The 18,757-nt window shown below is 39.0% G+C and overlaps 1 protein-coding gene across 10 annotated transcripts in view; it reads right to left on the bottom strand.

Annotated features, from left to right (window-relative positions):
* The window catches only part of PIEZO2 (piezo type mechanosensitive ion channel component 2), a 310,777-nt gene that overhangs the window by 62,044 nt on the left and 229,976 nt on the right, over positions 1–18,757 (bottom strand). For 8 of the 10 annotated variants that reach the window (XM_068671657.1, XM_068671651.1, XM_068671648.1 and 5 more), the window contains 9 exons: positions 15,617–15,649; positions 15,029–15,261; positions 12,007–12,167; positions 10,895–11,071; positions 10,587–10,712; positions 8,678–8,878; positions 5,079–5,283; positions 4,824–4,925; positions 4,201–4,366 (listed from right to left, as the gene is read on the bottom strand). In XM_068671657.1, coding sequence (XP_068527758.1) covers positions 4,201–4,366; positions 4,824–4,925; positions 5,079–5,283; positions 8,678–8,878; positions 10,587–10,712; positions 10,895–11,071; positions 12,007–12,167; positions 15,029–15,261; positions 15,617–15,649 — 1,404 coding nt within the window. The remainder of the gene's footprint in view (positions 1–4,200; positions 4,367–4,823; positions 4,926–5,078; positions 5,284–8,677; positions 8,879–10,586; positions 10,713–10,894; positions 11,072–12,006; positions 12,168–15,028; positions 15,262–15,616; positions 15,650–18,757) is intronic. The other 2 variants (XM_068671649.1, XM_068671653.1) reach the window with 1 other exon arrangement.

Here is an 18,757-nt window from a genome sequence, read left to right on the forward strand (position 1 = left end):
GATGACTAGCCTCTCCCTCTCCTTCAGGCATGTTACTCCTATGTGTTTACATAGTTAGCTGTCTCTTTACCTCTGTTCTTCCAATTTCTTCTCTCTCCCCTCTTCCCTATCTCCTATTCCTTACATTCTTTGCACCTGGATCCTACATCACAGTGTTTCCCCTTCTGATCTCAACACTGCTAATTTATCACCAAGCAGCTATTCCCAAAGCCTTTCTCTGTAGCTCCATTTCAATCTCCAGAAGTCAGGTTCACTGATTTTCCCTTTTCCAATAGCTACATCAAAACTTCTGAAAATTAGCTCTATTATTTTAATGGACTTCTTTGGATTTAGTGTTGTGGATAGATCCTGTAAGACTTAGGACTGTTATTCTCTTATTCCCATTCTCTTATCAATGAAGCCCTTCCTTCATGATTCTGTTTTCTTTAAAAATCCACAAATCCAAAGCCGTGTTATTTAAGGCCATTTTATTAGCAATGAAATGTTTATTTGCTTTATACAAATATGATGGGAAGCCTAAAATGATGCTTTGCAGATCCTTTTTCACTAACCTGGGTTAGAACTGTAGTTCCAAAAAAGGTATTACAGCTGCCTTTGAGAGAATTCCTCTGACTCACCTGATGATGATTCCCAGGAGGGACTGTTCAATGACTGACTGTTAATATTCTTTCTGCTCTCAGGAGGCAAAAAGTAGATTGCAATCCCAAATTATTTTCCTGTCAATGTCTAGGAGAACATTGGAAAACTGCTTGAGAACTGAAATGAGGATTTTCTGGCATCAGAGACTGTGGGAAAGGATTATCCTCCATGAAGTCACCTCAAATTCTGTTTCATTTTAAAAGCTCCTACTTCTATTATTCGTTTTTATTTCTGTTTCAAAGCCCTTCAGTTTTGCTCTCCCTTGGGGTTATGCAGATATCCCCTGAGAAATCTGGGGGTGGAAAAACAAGAAAATTTCAGGAAATCTCTTCCTGAGACTGTATTTATCATTTTTGAGCTCAAGTATTTCTCCGGAAAGAAGAAAATTAAGCATTTGGAAATATTATTTTTTCCTGTCACTGTTTATATTGCAGTTAAAAGCTTTTTAGCCATGTCTATTAGAACAAACTGGCACCTTCTCAAGGAATCAGACACATCAGAAGGGTGCTTCAGTGCCACTTCTTTTCCTTAGCAGTAAATACACATTGGGCTTCTCAGAAAACACATGAATACTAAGCACTATTTTTCTGATGCTTTGTAACTTATTCATAGCCAGGTTGTCTTCACTTATCTGTCTGGATCTTTCTGACTGACTTTTGGATGAATGCCATTTTTCATTTAACATGCTTGGATAAGCTTTAAAACAAAGTTGCTGTCCCTGATAAAAAATATTTAGACCTTTCTGAAATGTCTCCATCAACATGAAAGAAACATTTTTAGATAAAGCCCTTTTAGTTCCAAATTGTCTTGAATATAGGCCAGATACATGCATCTTCTTCTGAGGTATATCTTCAGTCCATTCTCCAGAGCTTGAGAGTCCTTCTTTTAAAAGATTTATAATCTCTAATAAAAGATTCAAAGTCACCTTAAGAGACTGTCCAGCCATTCTCTGTCACTTCTTTGAGGCAAATTAGGCATTGGACAGTGCGATCACTTGAAAATAACACCATTTAAAGCCTGGGAAAAATCTGCATTGTAATGAAGCCATTGAATGGGACAGTAAAGGAAAGATCCCATCAGGCAGAGAAGATCTATTATGCAGATCATACTAAAGGAAGGTCTGTTTATACCTGTCTACACATTCTACAAGTATGTTCCCATTACAGTTCCAGGAAGCTTACACTTCAAATTCAGAAGAAAAAATTTTATAGCATACCTACCCCGGTATCTACAAAAAGGATATCATAAACAGGAATTTCCTCTGTTCCTGAAATGTGTTCTCTATTCATTTGATGGAATTTTCAACAAAAATGTCCCTGTTCTGTTTCTTTCCCCACCTTGTTCTTTTCATTCTATTCACACAACATAAAGCTATCGCAGGAAACAGTCACTGTTTTTATCTGAAACAAGCATAAAGTGATCATGGGTTATCTGTACAGCTCACCACTATGAATATAATTCTTTGTTGTTGTTGTTGTTGATTTGGTTATTTTCCACCAACAATATCACTTCTAGACACAAGGTGCAAATTCCCAATTAAATGGTTGCATAATACATATGTGTATCATGTATACACAGTCTATTTTCTCAACACATGCTAATTAGTGTGTTTCAATGCATATAAAGCCACCAATGGCTTCAAGCTGAGGCATGCCATGCAAATGAATCAAAAGACAGAACTTAACCTAAAGGATTGTGGAGAGGCAGCAGGCCAATTCAGCTTGGACTTTGCCTTCCATTAGAAATCTAACTCTGATTTCCATCCAAAATCTTCAAAGAACATCCTTTGAGCTTCAAACTTTTCATGCTTGGCCATTTGGGAATATCTTCTACAGATGACTAGAAATACCTATCAGATGCCAGGGAACTTTGAAAAGATGCCAAACTACACTGTTTAAAAAACAGTCATTTTCTTGCCCCCCCTTTCCCTTCTGAAGATAGCCTCCAGATATGGTGTCATTGATAATGATTCTTTTTTTCATAACCTTTTTTTTTTTTTTTTTTCTAGATTAAGGTGGGAAAAAAAGATCTATCTCTTCTTTCTTCGAGAAATCACATTATCAGCAAGGGTCTTTGCCAGTGACCAAGGGACCAAGGAGACCAAGCATATCAGAGTGTCTGATGCAACTGCTGAAATAGCTTTTGTTTTGTGGACACCACCACAGTGGCAATAAGAATAACTCAGCCAATCCCCCTACTCATTCCTCTTGAGCAAACACTATTTGGCAGATGTCTCTTGGAAAGCATCCCATCTTGATGGAGTATTTTGAAGAGATGTTATGACCAAGCCCTATTTGGCAGATGTCTCTTGGAAAACATCCCCACTTGATGGTGTATTTTGAAAAGAGGTTATGACTTCTCTCACTCCGTTTATGTTAGTGGGTCTAGAGCATGGGGTCCACTGTGGAGGCTGGAAATACTCAAGAGGGAGAACTTTTTACCCTACACCCAGAAGTGACTATAAATCTCTGGATAAGTTGAGTCAACTGAAAGTACTTCCATTGTCTCCTCTTTAAAGTTATTTCAAAACACATTTGGCCATCATTTCTAAGAGAAACAGCAGTATCATCTTAAGATCTTGAGAAGGGATTTTGGTGACAGCACTTCTCTGGTAACAGAAATACAAATTTATCATCGTAAGGGAGACTTCACTAGACATTATTTCAAATTTTGTTATTCCTTTCACACTCACACATCTGTTAACATACATTTCAAAACAAACACCTAGTCTAAACAAAGCAGTAGCTAACAAATCTTATTCCTCCCATTTATTCCTGTAACACTGCATCAACCTGTCAGAGAGACCTTCAATTAATATTATGCCCAGCACAACTCAGATGCGCTGAGCTAATCTCTGTTTGCTGAAGTGATCACATCGGAATGCCTCCACTGTTTGAAGACTGGGGATAAGAGACTCTCTCAGGCTCTTCACCCCCACACACTCCCTTCATATTATTCACCTTTTTAAATAACATTACATACAATGCTGAGGAACAGAAAGTCAAGCCACTTGCCTTTTAAAGACACTTTTAAGTTTTTTACTACTTAGATGAAATAGCACAAAGGACATTTTCCTATTTCAGTGTATCATTTTGCTCGTAGACATCTCCGCAAGACATGAGTGATGACTTAGTGTAATTAAGCACATACATGGGCAAGTTCAGACAACAATTGGTTCTTGCTAATATGTATGTGTTTTTTGGGGAAGCCACAGGAGTGCTGAAATCGACCACAAACACTGTCTCACAGGGCATTCATGGAGGGAATATGCGCTTTCAGGCAAATTTATCACTGAACATCCCTTTGGGGAGCACTTAGAACAATCAGCAGTGTTAGGAAGGCTCTTGAGACTGTATCCACCTGCCTTTTTCTAAAGCAGAAGCTGATTACTCAGAAGCTGTCTTACATCTCATAAAGCAGTAAAAGGCATGTTATGAGTTGGGAACACATATGTGTATAAATTTCAAGTAAAATTGGTAGCTGTGAGAGTTACTTTCACACTAGAGAACTTCACAAAAATGAAGCACTGTATTTTCCAAGTGTTTAAGATTCAGTTTTTACCGGCAGTAAATAAAGTCAGGAACAGGATTATGCTGGCTGAAAGATGCTGCCTCAAGATTCATACAAATTTCCACATTGTCTCCAGCCATGATTCGTACAGCAGCTTTATTTTCATCCTCAAACATTTGCCTTTGTAAAGATGCACACAGCAGCAACATGAAATCATCTAGGAGAAAGCAGTGGTTGCAAGGAAAAATTCCGTCATTAACTGAGGTGTAGGGAGCGGTGGTGATATGCTATAATATAGTTACCATGTTATAATGTAGTTTTCCCATGCTTTGATTATCCAAGACTGTTATTTTCAATGCATTTAACAGTGATTTGACATTTATTAATGTATTTGATTTTTTACCTGTCATCTTCTATGATTTTTACTGAAAAAAGAAATTAGAACTTTTTGATACTTCTTTATTAAAAATAGGATATTGAAAAACAGATGAAGAAATAACTAATTTGTTGAGTTTTTCTGCTACACACAAAGCCACACTTTGTATTCAATTTCCCACAGAATATGTCAGCTTGCTGCTGGAGAGTAAATAAAAGCCTGGCTTCAAATTACACTGTGCAGATGTTTTAAGCAAAAGACACGTAAACACTTCTCAGCTATGTGCTAAAATACTTACAGACAAGGAAGACAGGGTTTGGTCTCACAATGAAGTCTGGAAAGTATAACCACTTTATGATGTTTGAGTTGAAGTTGGCATTACCACTTCTCCATGGATAGTCTATATGACAGAAGCATGTAGAAATGCAATCAGTACTTTACAACAATTACTTCACCCTTTTCTTCTGAATAGTTGTGAATACTTATCAATTTCCCAGCACTTTTCTGTAAAAGCAAGCAACAGTAATTGTCCATAAAAGGTAAGCGTACTTACCTTTACAAGGAGCAGGTGGAATGCCAATACAAATGAAGTACTGGAATGTAATGATGCATGCCAGAAAACAGCAATACTTTGGCCAGATTTCTGCAATGGCTTTTCTTCTACGTCGATACAATACAGCAATCAACCAGAAAGCATGAATCATTGCATAAAAATCCATTCGTTGACCAATTACATTAACCGATAGAAGAAAACAGGTCTGTGAAGGAAGAAAAGAAAAATGAGGAACATTTGCAACCTGATGGCTAATCAATTTAGCAATTCAATTTAGCAGATAAACTATTCTGGGGATTTTGACAGAATGCTTGGACACATGCTGGGGCTGACTGCAGGTATCCTTTGCCAACCAACATGCTAAAAGAGTTTGTATCTGTCCACCAACAACTTATCCCACCATACCCCAACTGCCCAGATTTTCAATACTCTTCTATGAGTGTCAGCTACTAGAATACAGCACTAAAGTAGGTTTCCATTGTGTGATATCTAGAGATATGAAATGCAAAGAGCATTCTCACAGTAGCCTATAAGTGAAATGTTTAATTGTTGCCAAGCAAAGCACATATTACACAGCCATATATTTTGATAGCACTTACAGATGTGAGAAAGAAAAGGAACCATTAAGAATAACAACTAAAGTGTATCCTCATGTGGGAACCAGACGAAAAGAAAAGGGATTTAGACAATATAACTTCTGTTGGCTATAGACAAATCCAGTCAATTGCTGTAAGGCAACTTTAGTTCTCCATTCCTTTTAAGGCTCTTTATCCCAGACCATTTCTGTTCTCTGGCTCCACTTAAAGTACATCCTTCACTCAGTGCCATGAAGCATGTTTTCAGACATGGTGAATAATTCATATTGAATCACTTATCCAATGTGCTTCACTATTTTGATCTCCTCTTTCCTCAGATTAAGATGAGGTCAAATTTATTTCCTGAAGGAAACAACTTGCTGATTAATTTTAACTTTCTTTCATTCTTAACTCTCAGGCTGGCCATAAGCAGTTTATTCTGTTAATCAAGAGCAAAGGGCAGTAGTCTTTAATATTTAGGTCAAGAACATCCTTCTAACTAGATTTGGGGTGCATTAGCTTAGCAGTTACTTTTTGTAGATAGCCATTAAACATTTTGAAAAACAAAACAAACAACAACAAAAAAACAAACAAACAACAGTTTATTTGTTCTACAAACAATTTTGACAGTGCATTTTGTGTGTCTATAGACAAGCAGAGGAGCTGGAAAACCGAATTAGAGCAATTCTAATTTTTATTTTTTTGTTTTTTTGTGGTGCCTGTTCAGCACAGTTTGCCTTCAAGGTAGTTTCAGTTCTGGGATTTTGGTGCCAGATATAAGGAATACATTAGTTGAACTTAAGCCCCATCTGAGCTATTGCTGCTGGCAAAGCAGACAAGCAGATCTTCTACAAAATAAGACAACAACCAGATATTTAGGATTTGTCATGGATCTTCAGAAAAAATCACTTCACTAAATTTGTACCTGCCTCTCCTAACATTTTGTTCATTTCTTGTCTACTGTAAAGATATTTGGAGAAAGAAATTTGTCTTAAACATGTTGCATAAAATGGCAATAACCTTTGCTGGAGCTCTTGCTCCTGTAGACTTTTAGCAGTTATCACAGAATCACAGAATTTCTAGGTTGGAAGAGACCTCAAGATCATCGAGTCCAACCTCTGACCTAACACTAACAGTCCCCACTAAACCATATCCGTAAGCTCTACATCTAAACATCTTTTAAAGACTTCCAGGGATGATGACTCCACCACTTCCCTGGGCAGCCTGTTCCAATGTCTAACAACCCTTTTGGTAAAGAAGTTCTTCCTAAGGTCCAACCTAAAACTCCCCTGGCGCAACTTTAGCCCATTCCCCCTCGTCCTGTCACCAGGCACGTGGGAGAACAGGCCAACCCCCACCTCACTACAGCCTCCTTTAAGGTATCTGTAGAGAGCAATAAGGTCACCCCTGAGCCTCCTTTTCTCCAGGCTGAACAAGCCCAGCTCCCTCAGCCGCTCCTCGTAGGACTTGTTCTCCAGGCCCCTCACCAGCTTCGCCGCCCTTCTCTGGACCCGCTCAAGCACCTCGATGTCCTTCTTGTAGCAAGGGGCCCAAAACTGAACACAGTACTCGAGGTGCGGCCTCACCAGAGCCGAGTACAGGGGGACGATCACCTCCCTAGTGCTGTTGGTCACACTGCTTCTGATACAAGCCAGGATGCTGTTGGCCTTCTTGGCCACCTGAGCACACTGCTGGCTCATATTCAGCCGACTGTCCACCATCACTCCCAGGTCCTTCTCTGCCTGGCAGCTCTCCAACCACTCATCTCCCAGCCTGTAGCTCTGCTTGGGGTTATTGCGCCCCAGGTGCAGGACCCGGCACTTGGCCTTGCTGAACTTCATGCAGTTGACCTCAGCCCATCGGTGCAGCCTATCCAGATCCTCCTGCAGAGCCTTCCTACCCTCAAGCAGATTGACACACGCACCTAGCTTGGTGTCATCTGCAAACTTACTGAGGGAGGGTGCACTCAATGCCCTCGTCCAGATCACTGATGAAGATATTAAAGAGGACCGGTCCCAGCACCGAGCCCTGGGGAACGCCACTAGTGACTGGCCTCCAACTGGACTTGACTCCATTTACCACGACTCTTTGGGCCCGGCTATCCAGCCAGTTTCTAACCCAACGAAGCATGCGCCAGTCCAAGCCAAGAGCAGCCAGTTTCTTGAGGAGAATGTTGTGGGAGACGGTGTGAAATGCCTTGCTGAAGTCAAGGTAGACCACATCCACAGCCTTTCCCTCATCCACCCAGCGCGTCACTTTGTCATAGAAGGAGATCAGGTTCGTCAAGCAGGACCTGCCTTTCATAAACCCATGCTGACTGGGCCTGATCGCCTGCTTGCCCTGCAAGTGCTGCGTGATGACTCTCAAGAGGATCTGCTCCATGAGCTTCCCTGGTACTGAGGTCAAACTGACAGGCCTGTAGTTTCCCTGGTCAGTCCTCCGGCCCTTCTTGTAGATGGGCATCACGTTTGCTAGCCGCCAGTCAACTGGGACCTCCCCCGATAGCTGGGACTGTTGATAAATGATGGTGAGTGGCTTGGCCAGCTCCTCTGCCAGTTCTCTCAGTACCCTTGGGTGGAGGGTACTTATAGCAACAAGCATAAAAAAGAAGGACGTGTTTGTGCAGCCAGAGGCAAAAGAAGTCCAGAAATTATTAAATGGAGACAATGGCCTGCCAGCTCCTTCTTCCTTCTATTCCTGCAGTTCCTGATTCCCTGTGTGTTTGTTCATATGAGGGTATTCTTCATTTCTGTCCCTTGTCCCACCTGTCATACCTTTTGCTGAGTTAAGACATGACCAGTTAAGGCTAGGTCAATGAAAAACAAGTAGAAAGAGAAAACAAATATGACATAAAAATAAAATCAAACTGAAAACCGCTACTAGCAGAGAGTAAGTGTTGATGTGACATAAGTTATTACTAAGAAGCATTCTACTGTCAAAAATAATTCAAGCTAGTATCCAAAAATAACACAACCAAAACGTTTGGAATAACAGTCTAAAGAAAATTAATATATTACAATTTACCTCCAAACCAAACTTGTAGAAGAAGTAGTTTATGAAATACTTGACACAGTTTACCAGTCCATCATCCAGATGTGCTCTTGTAATATCGTGGAAAATGGGTTTAGTCACAGGTACAGTAAGGTTATTTCGACATCTGTAGTACTCTTGATGACGGTAAATTGTAACTTCAAAAGCCAGAATAGCCAGCATCAGTAAGTTGTTCTACAGGAGATACAATCAGAAGAATACTAAATAAAAACAAAACCACAAAAAGCTATAAAACTTTCTGATAAATATCAACCAATGAATGCTAAAATGGATATTAACTTTGAGAGCTCCCACACTCCAGGATGTAGTGGAACTTATTCTCAGCTACTAACATTGAAATAAAGTGAGGTTCCTACCACTTACTGGACTTTGTACTGAGGTTTGGAAGATAAGACATTTCTTTAAGAATACTGTAATGAACACTAGTTGTAGAAAGGAATTGAAAATGCATTGACCCAACTATTTTCCCTCTCACGTTTCATGGCTTCCCTTAAGATATCATGCTTGCTTTGGAGGAGATAGAGGATACAAACATCTACAAAGTCAGCTGCAGGGGTTCAGCTGGCAAGTACTAACTTCCTAAAACCACAAGGACCCTCAGTACTGCAAATATACCCTGGATACTCTTTCAAATGAACAATGATAAGTCTATCTGTCAGTCTTCATTCAGGTAAGGCTCTTTCTGTCCCAGCGCCAGCCTGACTGAAATAAAGTCATTAGCTTCTCTGAGATGAGTTTTCTCTCCCAGGAGGGAGACCTGTTTTCAGCTCAATTAAAGAGAAATATTAACCAACTCCAAAAGTTGGTTAAAACCTGAAGAAAGTTCCTCAAGGAAAACACAAATGAAGATGAAGAGGCAATCTCTGGATTTCTATTCACAAGAAATATTTGGTAATTTAGTAATGTTTTTAATTAATTTATTTATTTTTACAATAAGTTATTTCTGTTTGTTGTCCCTGGGCTGCTCACTGCTGTTGGGAGAGTTGCCACTTGGCAACTTCACCCTCCATGCAGAACTCATGTCAGCCATTGCACCTCCCCACATATATTCTTAACTGATGGAGATGCATGTCTAAGGGAGTGAGAGGCAGTGGCACATTTGGTGAAGGCAGAGGCACCTAACGAATTGACTGCACAAACAAAGTACAGAGAGGCAAACTCTCAGGGAAAAGAAAAAAAAAAAAAGAGGAATAAATCAGCTGTTAGATCAAAGACTGCTATTAATTAGTTAACAGTTTCTGACTGCTTTAAATTGTGTATACAAAATTTGGAGATTCCTTAAATTGCATAGAAGTGTGCAAGGTTTTCCCTGGGAATTGATAAATTTATTGTAAGTAGGGTTTTTTAATCAAGATAGGAATAATACAATATTGTTCACAGGCATCAATCGAAAACAAGAAGAAAAAACAAAAGATATCAATTTACTAGTGTCTGAATGAATTATTAACTTAGCTTATTTCATTTTCTAAACTGAGACTAAGGAATAAGCACTTATAAAAATTAACTGCTTACATGTATAGCATATACTGTCATGCAAGGCAATTACTCCAAGTAGATCCATCAGTCCTGTGATACCTGAAAGCCATATGCCTTTTCATTACTTAGAGCTCTTAAATACCACATTTCTTAGAGTGTTGTTAACAGACAGTAGAGTCAGAAAGTGATACTTCTGCATGCAGATTGTCTTAATTGGTACTGAACCCCATCTGGAAATGACCTACGTAACAGATATGGCTTTCTGCTGTTTCTTTCCCTCTGTACTTCTGTACTTCCCTATTTTAAACAGCTTCCATTATTTTTTGTGTGCTATATATTTCAAAGACATTACTGAATTCATCACAAATAAGGAAATATTTCAAATACAGATAGTTAAAGAAGTTACCCTTAAGTACACAAGCAGGGGATAAGACTTCCTCAATCCAACCCACTCTGCAGGATCAACTGGACCACTGTAGAGGATTGAGGTTTTGAGTTCTTCTATATCAACCTTCGTTTCATTCTCTCCAGGCTAAAAAGAAAATGCAATTATTTATATTTAAAAAAATAATTATTTAAGGCTGCTTGGGGTTGGAATGATAATTGACAATAATATATCAGGTGAATTGTAATTTTCAATACTTAGTGTGCTTCTTTTTGCTCTTCATTTAAGAAAGCAGCAGCCAAACCCTTTTAATGTACATCTATACTCACCAATGTACAGTTACTGGAAAAAGTGCTGGGATCAATAGATGCGAGCTGGTACAACATTTTGCAGACAATAATCACACATGTCCAAACAGTGCAGATACTTGATGCCAGTGGGCGAAACTGAGCATATGGCAAAGCAAGAGCCCAGGCAATTAAAAACACAAAGTTAAACAGAGACACCTGAAAACACAAAAACAGGATGGAGAGAAATTACATGTAGTAACAAGAGAACTGAGAAAGTTTGGCCTGTTCCATAGTAGTTAAAAAATAAAAATCACTCAAAACAAAGGGACACAGAAAAACAGAAAAATACTTAAAAAATACATGTACAGCACTATTCACAATAGCACACACAAAGTGGTAAGTGAGGAATGGAAAACTTAATATTTTTGCAAGAATGTTATCTCCTACATGGTGTGAATACTCTTAGACCCACAACACTGCATATCCACCCTAGAAACAACAGATGCCAAATACAAGCAATCAAATGTTGATTCTGTTGCTTAAGTACACATGAAACAAAGAAAAGATGATACAGAGTCACGTGTATGTGGAACTTGCTTTCATCTTCTTGAGCTCTTTTTTGCTGGTAGTTGTGAGAAAAGGGATTTTTATTTTGCTGTTTAAGGTCTCTGGTCCTACAACACTGTTCAAGGAATGGCTATGTCAGGTGGAGAACTTACACTGCCCACAGCAAAGGCACAGCGAATGGTGGTCCTCACCTTTTTTAAAAATGCAGTTCCATATTCCTGTTTCTTCAGGTCCAGTTTAAGTAATTTTCCTATGCATTTCTTCCTAGTTCTCTTCTACACTCTCCATCCTTACACTACTAGTGTGTAGGGAAGGAGATGTTTCTCATGAGTCCAGATTACTAGACTAACTGAACCTTAATATTTAGGAAAAAAAGGGGAAGGAATAAGAATATCTGAGCGGGAAGAATATCATTGTGAGAGACAATTTCAAGGCAGGTCCCCAGCAGCTGACAAGCCCAGCTGAATGCCACAGCTTCAGTGAGGTCTGACATAAGGAAGGTATCTCTCTACAAACAGGTGTACCACTGTGCAGCTCCCAAGCCTCCACCAAGGTTAAGATTTTGACAGCAGGCGTTTACTTGCCTCTTTCACTGTGACCCAGATGATGTAAGAGGAGACAATTTTGATGATGTGCAACTCCAAAATCCACCACACAAAGACTTGCATCTTATGAAAATACTCCAGGAATTTCAAAAACAGCACTGTAAGACGATCAATCACCAGATGCCACTTGTTCCTTAGGTCTGCAGAGATGTCCAAGCAGAACCATTGGGAGGAGAAAAACAGAAGGTCTTTATGAAAAGGAATGCTTCATCAGGGAACAACGAGCTTTCTACTTCTGCTCTTCTAGGCCTTAGAGTAAGACATGAAGGAGGTAAAAGGTATGGTTCATTTGTTAGCTAAGATAAAACATGGTTGAGGTCCATTCAGCTATGGTGTTTTCCCTTCTGACCCACATTCACTGAAAGCCTTCCCCACTACCAAGTGCTGGTGGTGGCTTCCCTTGCCAATTCTGCTTTTATTTCTCTGTAGCAAAGCCCTGCTTGGGCCCCATTTTCTGCCAGTGTCTTTGGACATAAGCTTAGGGATTACCACAAAGTGACTAGCTCTAGGACTTTCCAGACCTGGCCCTTATCCAGCTCAGAAAGAATAGGATTTTATCTAACATTTGGAAGATACAGACACAGCCTATTTTCAGAAAGCACAGAATATTATTCAGAAAGCTTTTCAGCCAGCCTGGGAGAAATTCATGCACACTATGGCAAGTGTTCTTGTCACATGGCTTTAGACAGCTATATTATAGCTGCTGTATGTCAGTCAACTAAACTGCCTTGGGAACAGCACACCTTCCCAGTGTGTGATTTGTGGCATCCCAAGATAGATATCTAAAACAGGTAAGGTAAATTGCAGTCTAGTTGAATATTTCTCTCAGTTGAAAAGGGAGCTCTAGCAAGTTGAGATCCTGAAACTGGGTGAATGTATCCCTTCACAGGCAATGTTTTACTACAAAAGCCATCCTCCCAAATAATACCCCGATGACCAAACATGTGGAAACAAGAAATGTCTATTACATATGAATATGTAGTAATACATATACTGAACAGTGTTCTCTTTGCTTATGGACTGGCTAGAAAACTGTTCCATCAGTCTCCTACATATAACGACTTCACACTGTACTAGAGGTTTCAGAAGCATTTTGGAGATTAGGAAGGATTTCGCATACTGTGAGAACACTTTTACAGCTAATAACAGAAATGGAAACATTTCAAAATGGGACCAAAACATGTCACTGTTTAATCTGGTAAAAACATTAAAGAGTTACCAGCTTGTGTATGCAATTATTTCAAGTCATCCAATTATTTTGCTTATAAAGCAAACCAAGATGGTTACTCTGCACATATTTATGTGAGAAAACACATGCACACTTGTGGAAAAAAAGCTGATTTTAAAAATATCTGACATGCAAATTCCAAATTATACTTTTTTTTTCCTGTCCTTTTCCCCAAGCACAACTTAGAAAATCCTAATAAAAACACTGAGTTATGTACGTGCATGATTATGTAATTAAACTTGACAAATTAAGCTAGCAAGAGAACTCTAATCCTACATGTGTGATTTTATGAGCATGATGAGTGTATTTAAATATTTAGAGAATTAGAATTATAGATGTCCTCTCTCATTTTTTCATTGCATTTATTTCAATTTGTAGCATTACCACCATGCAAGGTATCTCCAGACAGTGCCAGTGAAGTGGAGCAGGGCAGAGGAGGTCTTTTAATGAGCTCTGTCTAGCATGTCAAAACACCACATGCACAGAGGATAAGATACAGTCTGATTCCACCATTGAAAAATTGTACATCCCTGTACAACAAAGTCTGCACACATGAACATATTAAAATAATGATAAAAATCAGATATGGCCATGGTCATCTAACAGTGATGTAACTCTCTGGTAGAAATAAATGCATGTGCAGATTAAGGATGGATCACACACTGGCAAGTAGCATCTCACGCTAGTGCCAAGCCCCACTGACTACAGTGCGGGGGGGGGGGGGGGGGGGGGGCGGGGGGGGGATTAGGGAGAATGCTGAAGCTCCTCACTTCCCTGTTTGCATGTTTGCACAGGGTAACCTTCAACAGATGATCCCCATCCTCAGCCCTTCTGGTATGTGGGGATGGCCAGCGCACAACAAACTTATCACTCCTCAGAGACCACATGAGAGCTGTCCAAGAAAGGTTTCCATGTCCTATGAACATCTCTGTGAGGGAAGATGTCCCAGCCAGGAAAGAGAAATAGTTGCTGCTGAGCTCCCATGGGGCAGCTAAGCTAAACACACTGCCATTCTTCCTTGAGAAAGACCCTGTCTCTATTTATGTGTCACAGTCCTATAAGTATTGACACAAACAACAAAATCTGTGGTATGGCTATTTCTGGACGGTACAGTTTCCTTGGGTGTTTTAAATGCCTCTCCCTGGTTTTCACTCATGGCTCATATTCCTAACAGAGTTTTGGAAATAATTCAAGCTAGGAGTTCATACTAGCAACATCAAGAATGACAACATCAGCACTACCCATGTCTGCCCTTAAGCATTTTTATGTTCATCTGGCATCAATTACACATTCCATATTCAGAAGTGAAAAATATGACACTAATGTGCACATGAATAATGAAGTAAAGCCATTTCGAACTCCTGAATTGAAATGCCTTGAAAGCATAAAGTATCAGAGATTAAAAATGTATGTGTATTTTCTTTATCTTAAAGAGACTTCACTCTAAAGGTGTTTGCAAGGTTTGGGGTATTAACCCAACCCAGAATACCAAGAAAAAATCACTCTTTAAAACAAGGTTTTGGTTGCTGTTGTTGTTTTCATTCTCCTAGCATCCTACAGAAATAGTATGATTTTCCTTAGAAAAACCTGCAGCCTGTTGAATAATTGACAAGTAGCCATCTGCTCAGTTCAGGCTGCTTTGGCAAAGACCCTATGTAAAATTAGAAGAAAAATGTGATAATTGAAATGAGCAGAGATGGCCAAGAATGAGCCATCTGCTACCACTGTTACCTAAGGCTGAGGAAGGCAAAATTCTTAATCTGCAGAGCTTACCTGTAGTTTCTTCTTCCTCTGACTCACTGTCTTCATCATCATCATCTTCCTTGTCGTCGTCCTTCTCTTCTTCTTCTTTTCCTTTTTCTGCCCTCCCTTTCCCTCCCTCCCCATCTGGCTCTTCCATTCTTTTCTCACCAGCCTCTTTCAGCATTTTATCCTCTTCCTTTTCACTGCTGGCAGTTAAATTCATCATAGTTATGTCAGGCAGGCTTCCATCTTGGTGCACCAGTCTGTTGGTAAATAGTGATATGTCAGCAAACTTAACGGTAATGACATTGCAATCTTTTTCAAGATGTATAACTAGAAAAAAAAATATATATATATTTTGTTTTTTTCATGGAAAATGCCTTAGAAGTGGAAAAGCTAATGATTCTGGTACTTTCTCCAAACACACACTGCAAATTGAGTTGGAATGTATTAGTAACTACTTCTCACTCAGATACTAATGGTTAGTTAGTAATGAGTGGTATTGACACTTAAACTTGACATTTTCCCCACTGGAGAAAATGGTCAGAGTTTAAGATGTAGAAGCATGAAATGACATTGTTTAAGAGCAAACATTTCATGACTTCACAGGGGACTTACTCATTTTGTTGGTTTGGTAATTTTTTCTTGAGGCTGCTCAAAGTAATTGGAACAGAAAGAAAAAGGGAGATGAGAACAGAGGGGTTACAGAAGAAGGTCATTGACGAATATGTCATGCTACATCACAAGTAATAAAGCATTCTCCTACTCCATCTGCAGAAGCTTTCTGATGCCAAGAGCATGCCATCATGACATTCACAGGGTGCTTCTATAAAGAAACAGGGAACTGCAGCACAGCAGTTAATTTATAACTATTTCATACTTAGTCTCTTAGTAATTTTCAGACTACAAAAATGGAGATGCAACTCATTTAACACAAAAAAATATATTTCTGTATTGCCATGGTGCCAATTATTCTGAGGCTTATCCAGCATTTCTTTTGCTTTTTCAAAAAAAAAAAAAAAAAAGAAAAATTTCAGATGAAACTTTTCAATTTTGATTTTTTTCCCCTCAGTTGTGCTGCTGGGACTCAACTCCCATATTAGCATAAAATCCACCTTTAGAGTTTAGTGCCATAAATAGTCCCTCTGAATAGGACTTTTTGCAATAAAATCTCCTTGGCAAGTGACTATCTTTATGATCAGGTAACTTAATGTTAGCAATGCTATTGAAATTACTATACTCAGTATATTTTTAAACATCTGTTAGACTGTTCTTGAAGAACTACAAGTAAATTTAATATGCTATCCTACTATCTTGGGGCTTCATTTTTCATGATGTGAAAATCGGGCATATGACCATTTAGACAGTAAATTCTGCCAATTTTAACAAGGATTTTTATGGTTCAAGAAACTAAAATCTAGATTTAAACACCTGATAATTAAAAAAAATAAGAGCATAGGCTAAGCAGTTAATGAGAAAATCAAACAAGCAGATGTATTTTTCTAATATTTGGTTTTCTTTAATTTGGAAATTTTGGTGGTTCAAATGAGGGAACAGATACAGAAATTTGACTAAACAATGCTGAAAAAGTAACATCATACAAATTGCCAAAAAATACAGAAAAGATAGCTGATGGATATAAGCTTAACAAAACAGTCAAGGTCCCAAAAATTTCACTGAATAAATCCAACCATGAAAATGTTTACTAAAACCACTCATCATTAGGCTATGAATCTCAGAATCTCTTATTTTAAACAATATATTCAGTAGTTTTATCTGCTGAAAATAAGGCCAATATATTTCATTTTCATAGATAACCCACTGTATATACTGAAAGGATATTCAAATCTCAATAAAATGATTAAAAATAATATTCCTTAACATGATATAATCTAACTTTGCATATTTATCTAAAACTGTAATAATGCACCATCAGGAGGGTAATATAAGTATAAAGAAGAGAGAATTAATTTTTGGTTCAGTTTGAATGCTATGGAGATCCTCAACTAATATAAATCATCAAAGCCCATTTTAAAGGCAATGCCCAATGAAATGAAAGTATCTCTATAACTAGACAGGTTTTGTACAGGTGCAATTGCATAACTGCATTGATTTTAAAGAGATAATATCATAACTGTCTATTGTGATGAAAAAAAAATCTACATTCACACTGGTGTAAATTAAGAACTTACTGACTTACCTCAGTGTAATCTGGAAACAAAACAAAAACAGGAATCCTACAGAATTTAGTGTGGGAGGACTAATCTTTCTCTTCGCCATATAACTCCCATTCATATCCAGGAGGTGATGGGGTTATACAGGAGGGTACATACAATAAAAAGCATAAAGCTTCAGTATGAGTTTAATTTCCAGTACGTCAGTATCTAGTCCTATTGACATCAGTAGGCACAGGCACAGGACTGTGTGCTCAGGAGATCAAAGGCTAGATAAAAAGCCCAGTCCACTATTTAAAGAGTTAGTCTAGTTGGAACCTTTCTTCCCAGACCTTCTCATTTATTCCTAGAGTATTCCTCCTCTTTTATTTATTTTTTAATTATAAGATCACATGACATTACATAATAGATGACACTGAGAAATCAGTGTAAAAAAAACTGCAGAAGTTTAGAACATCTCCAATAAGCTATCTGTACAGGCATCACAGCTAGTCAGGTGTTCCAACTAAGCTGGAAAGTATATACTGGTGGGAAATTATCCAAAATAACACAAAGGTATTGTGCTTGATACTTAGGAAGACACATAACTAAATAATAAGACAATCTTGAAGGTACAGCCACTAATGCTTTCAACTGTGAACATTTTTTACCCTCAAGTTCACTAAACAGGGTATCAATAAAGAAAGGTATACTAGTACATCTAATTTTAGGCATCAAAGCAATTTCAATGGCATTAAAATCAGGCATGTGCCCCAGGTCCTTGCTGAAGTCCTAATATTCATCTGTTTATTAATTTGCTAAAGCAGGAGAGAAATTGGTAATAAATTATTGGATGCATTATGAAGTATCTTTTACCTTTGATTATTTGCTTGTAATTGGTTTATGAATTGCTTGAGATTTACCTGCTGAAAATAATCTCTAGGGTTATCTGTCACGCACAGCCTTCACAACAGAAAGCTTCCTGCTCCACAGAACATCAGCATGCCATCTCTTGAATATGTCATGCATGGTTCAAACTGAGTACACAGTGCCATCCGTACCTTTAATGGTACAGCAGTACCCCAAGCGCTTTCTTCCCCCTTGCAGGGGTTTTGTCTGCATGCTCCCAGGGCTGGGTGGCTGATAATGTGCTGAGCTGATACATGCTGGGGGACGTGCAAGAAAGCCTCAGCACAGGGATTCCCCTCTCCTTCCTTGGAAAGCTGCCTTCATGCTGGGGGTCCTGCCATTGTAGATGTGTCAGTGCCCACTCTGGTACTTCCTTGACCATAAGCCTGCCACACAGATTGACCCCCCCACCTTCTCCTCACATTTGCCTCATTGCTGTGGACTTGCTGGGAGCTCACTGGACTGTGGCTGACCTTTATGACCATCTGCAGACCTGACCTTCACCCTTGCATTGCTAAATCCCCCCAGGTGAGAGCCCAGGCTTGACTTCTGGCCATGCCCCTCAGTTCTTGGCTTGCTGGCCCTTGCCAAGCCACCTGCCCTCACCATTCCCAACCCTTCTTGTCAAATGGGTTTCCTTCAGGCCAGTGACAAGTCCTTCTATTCTCAGAGCTGATTATACAAAAGTCCATGCTTA

This window comes from Anas acuta, chromosome 2, assembly GCF_963932015.1.
Source record: "Anas acuta chromosome 2, bAnaAcu1.1, whole genome shotgun sequence".
NCBI lineage: Eukaryota > Metazoa > Chordata > Aves > Anseriformes > Anatidae > Anas > Anas acuta.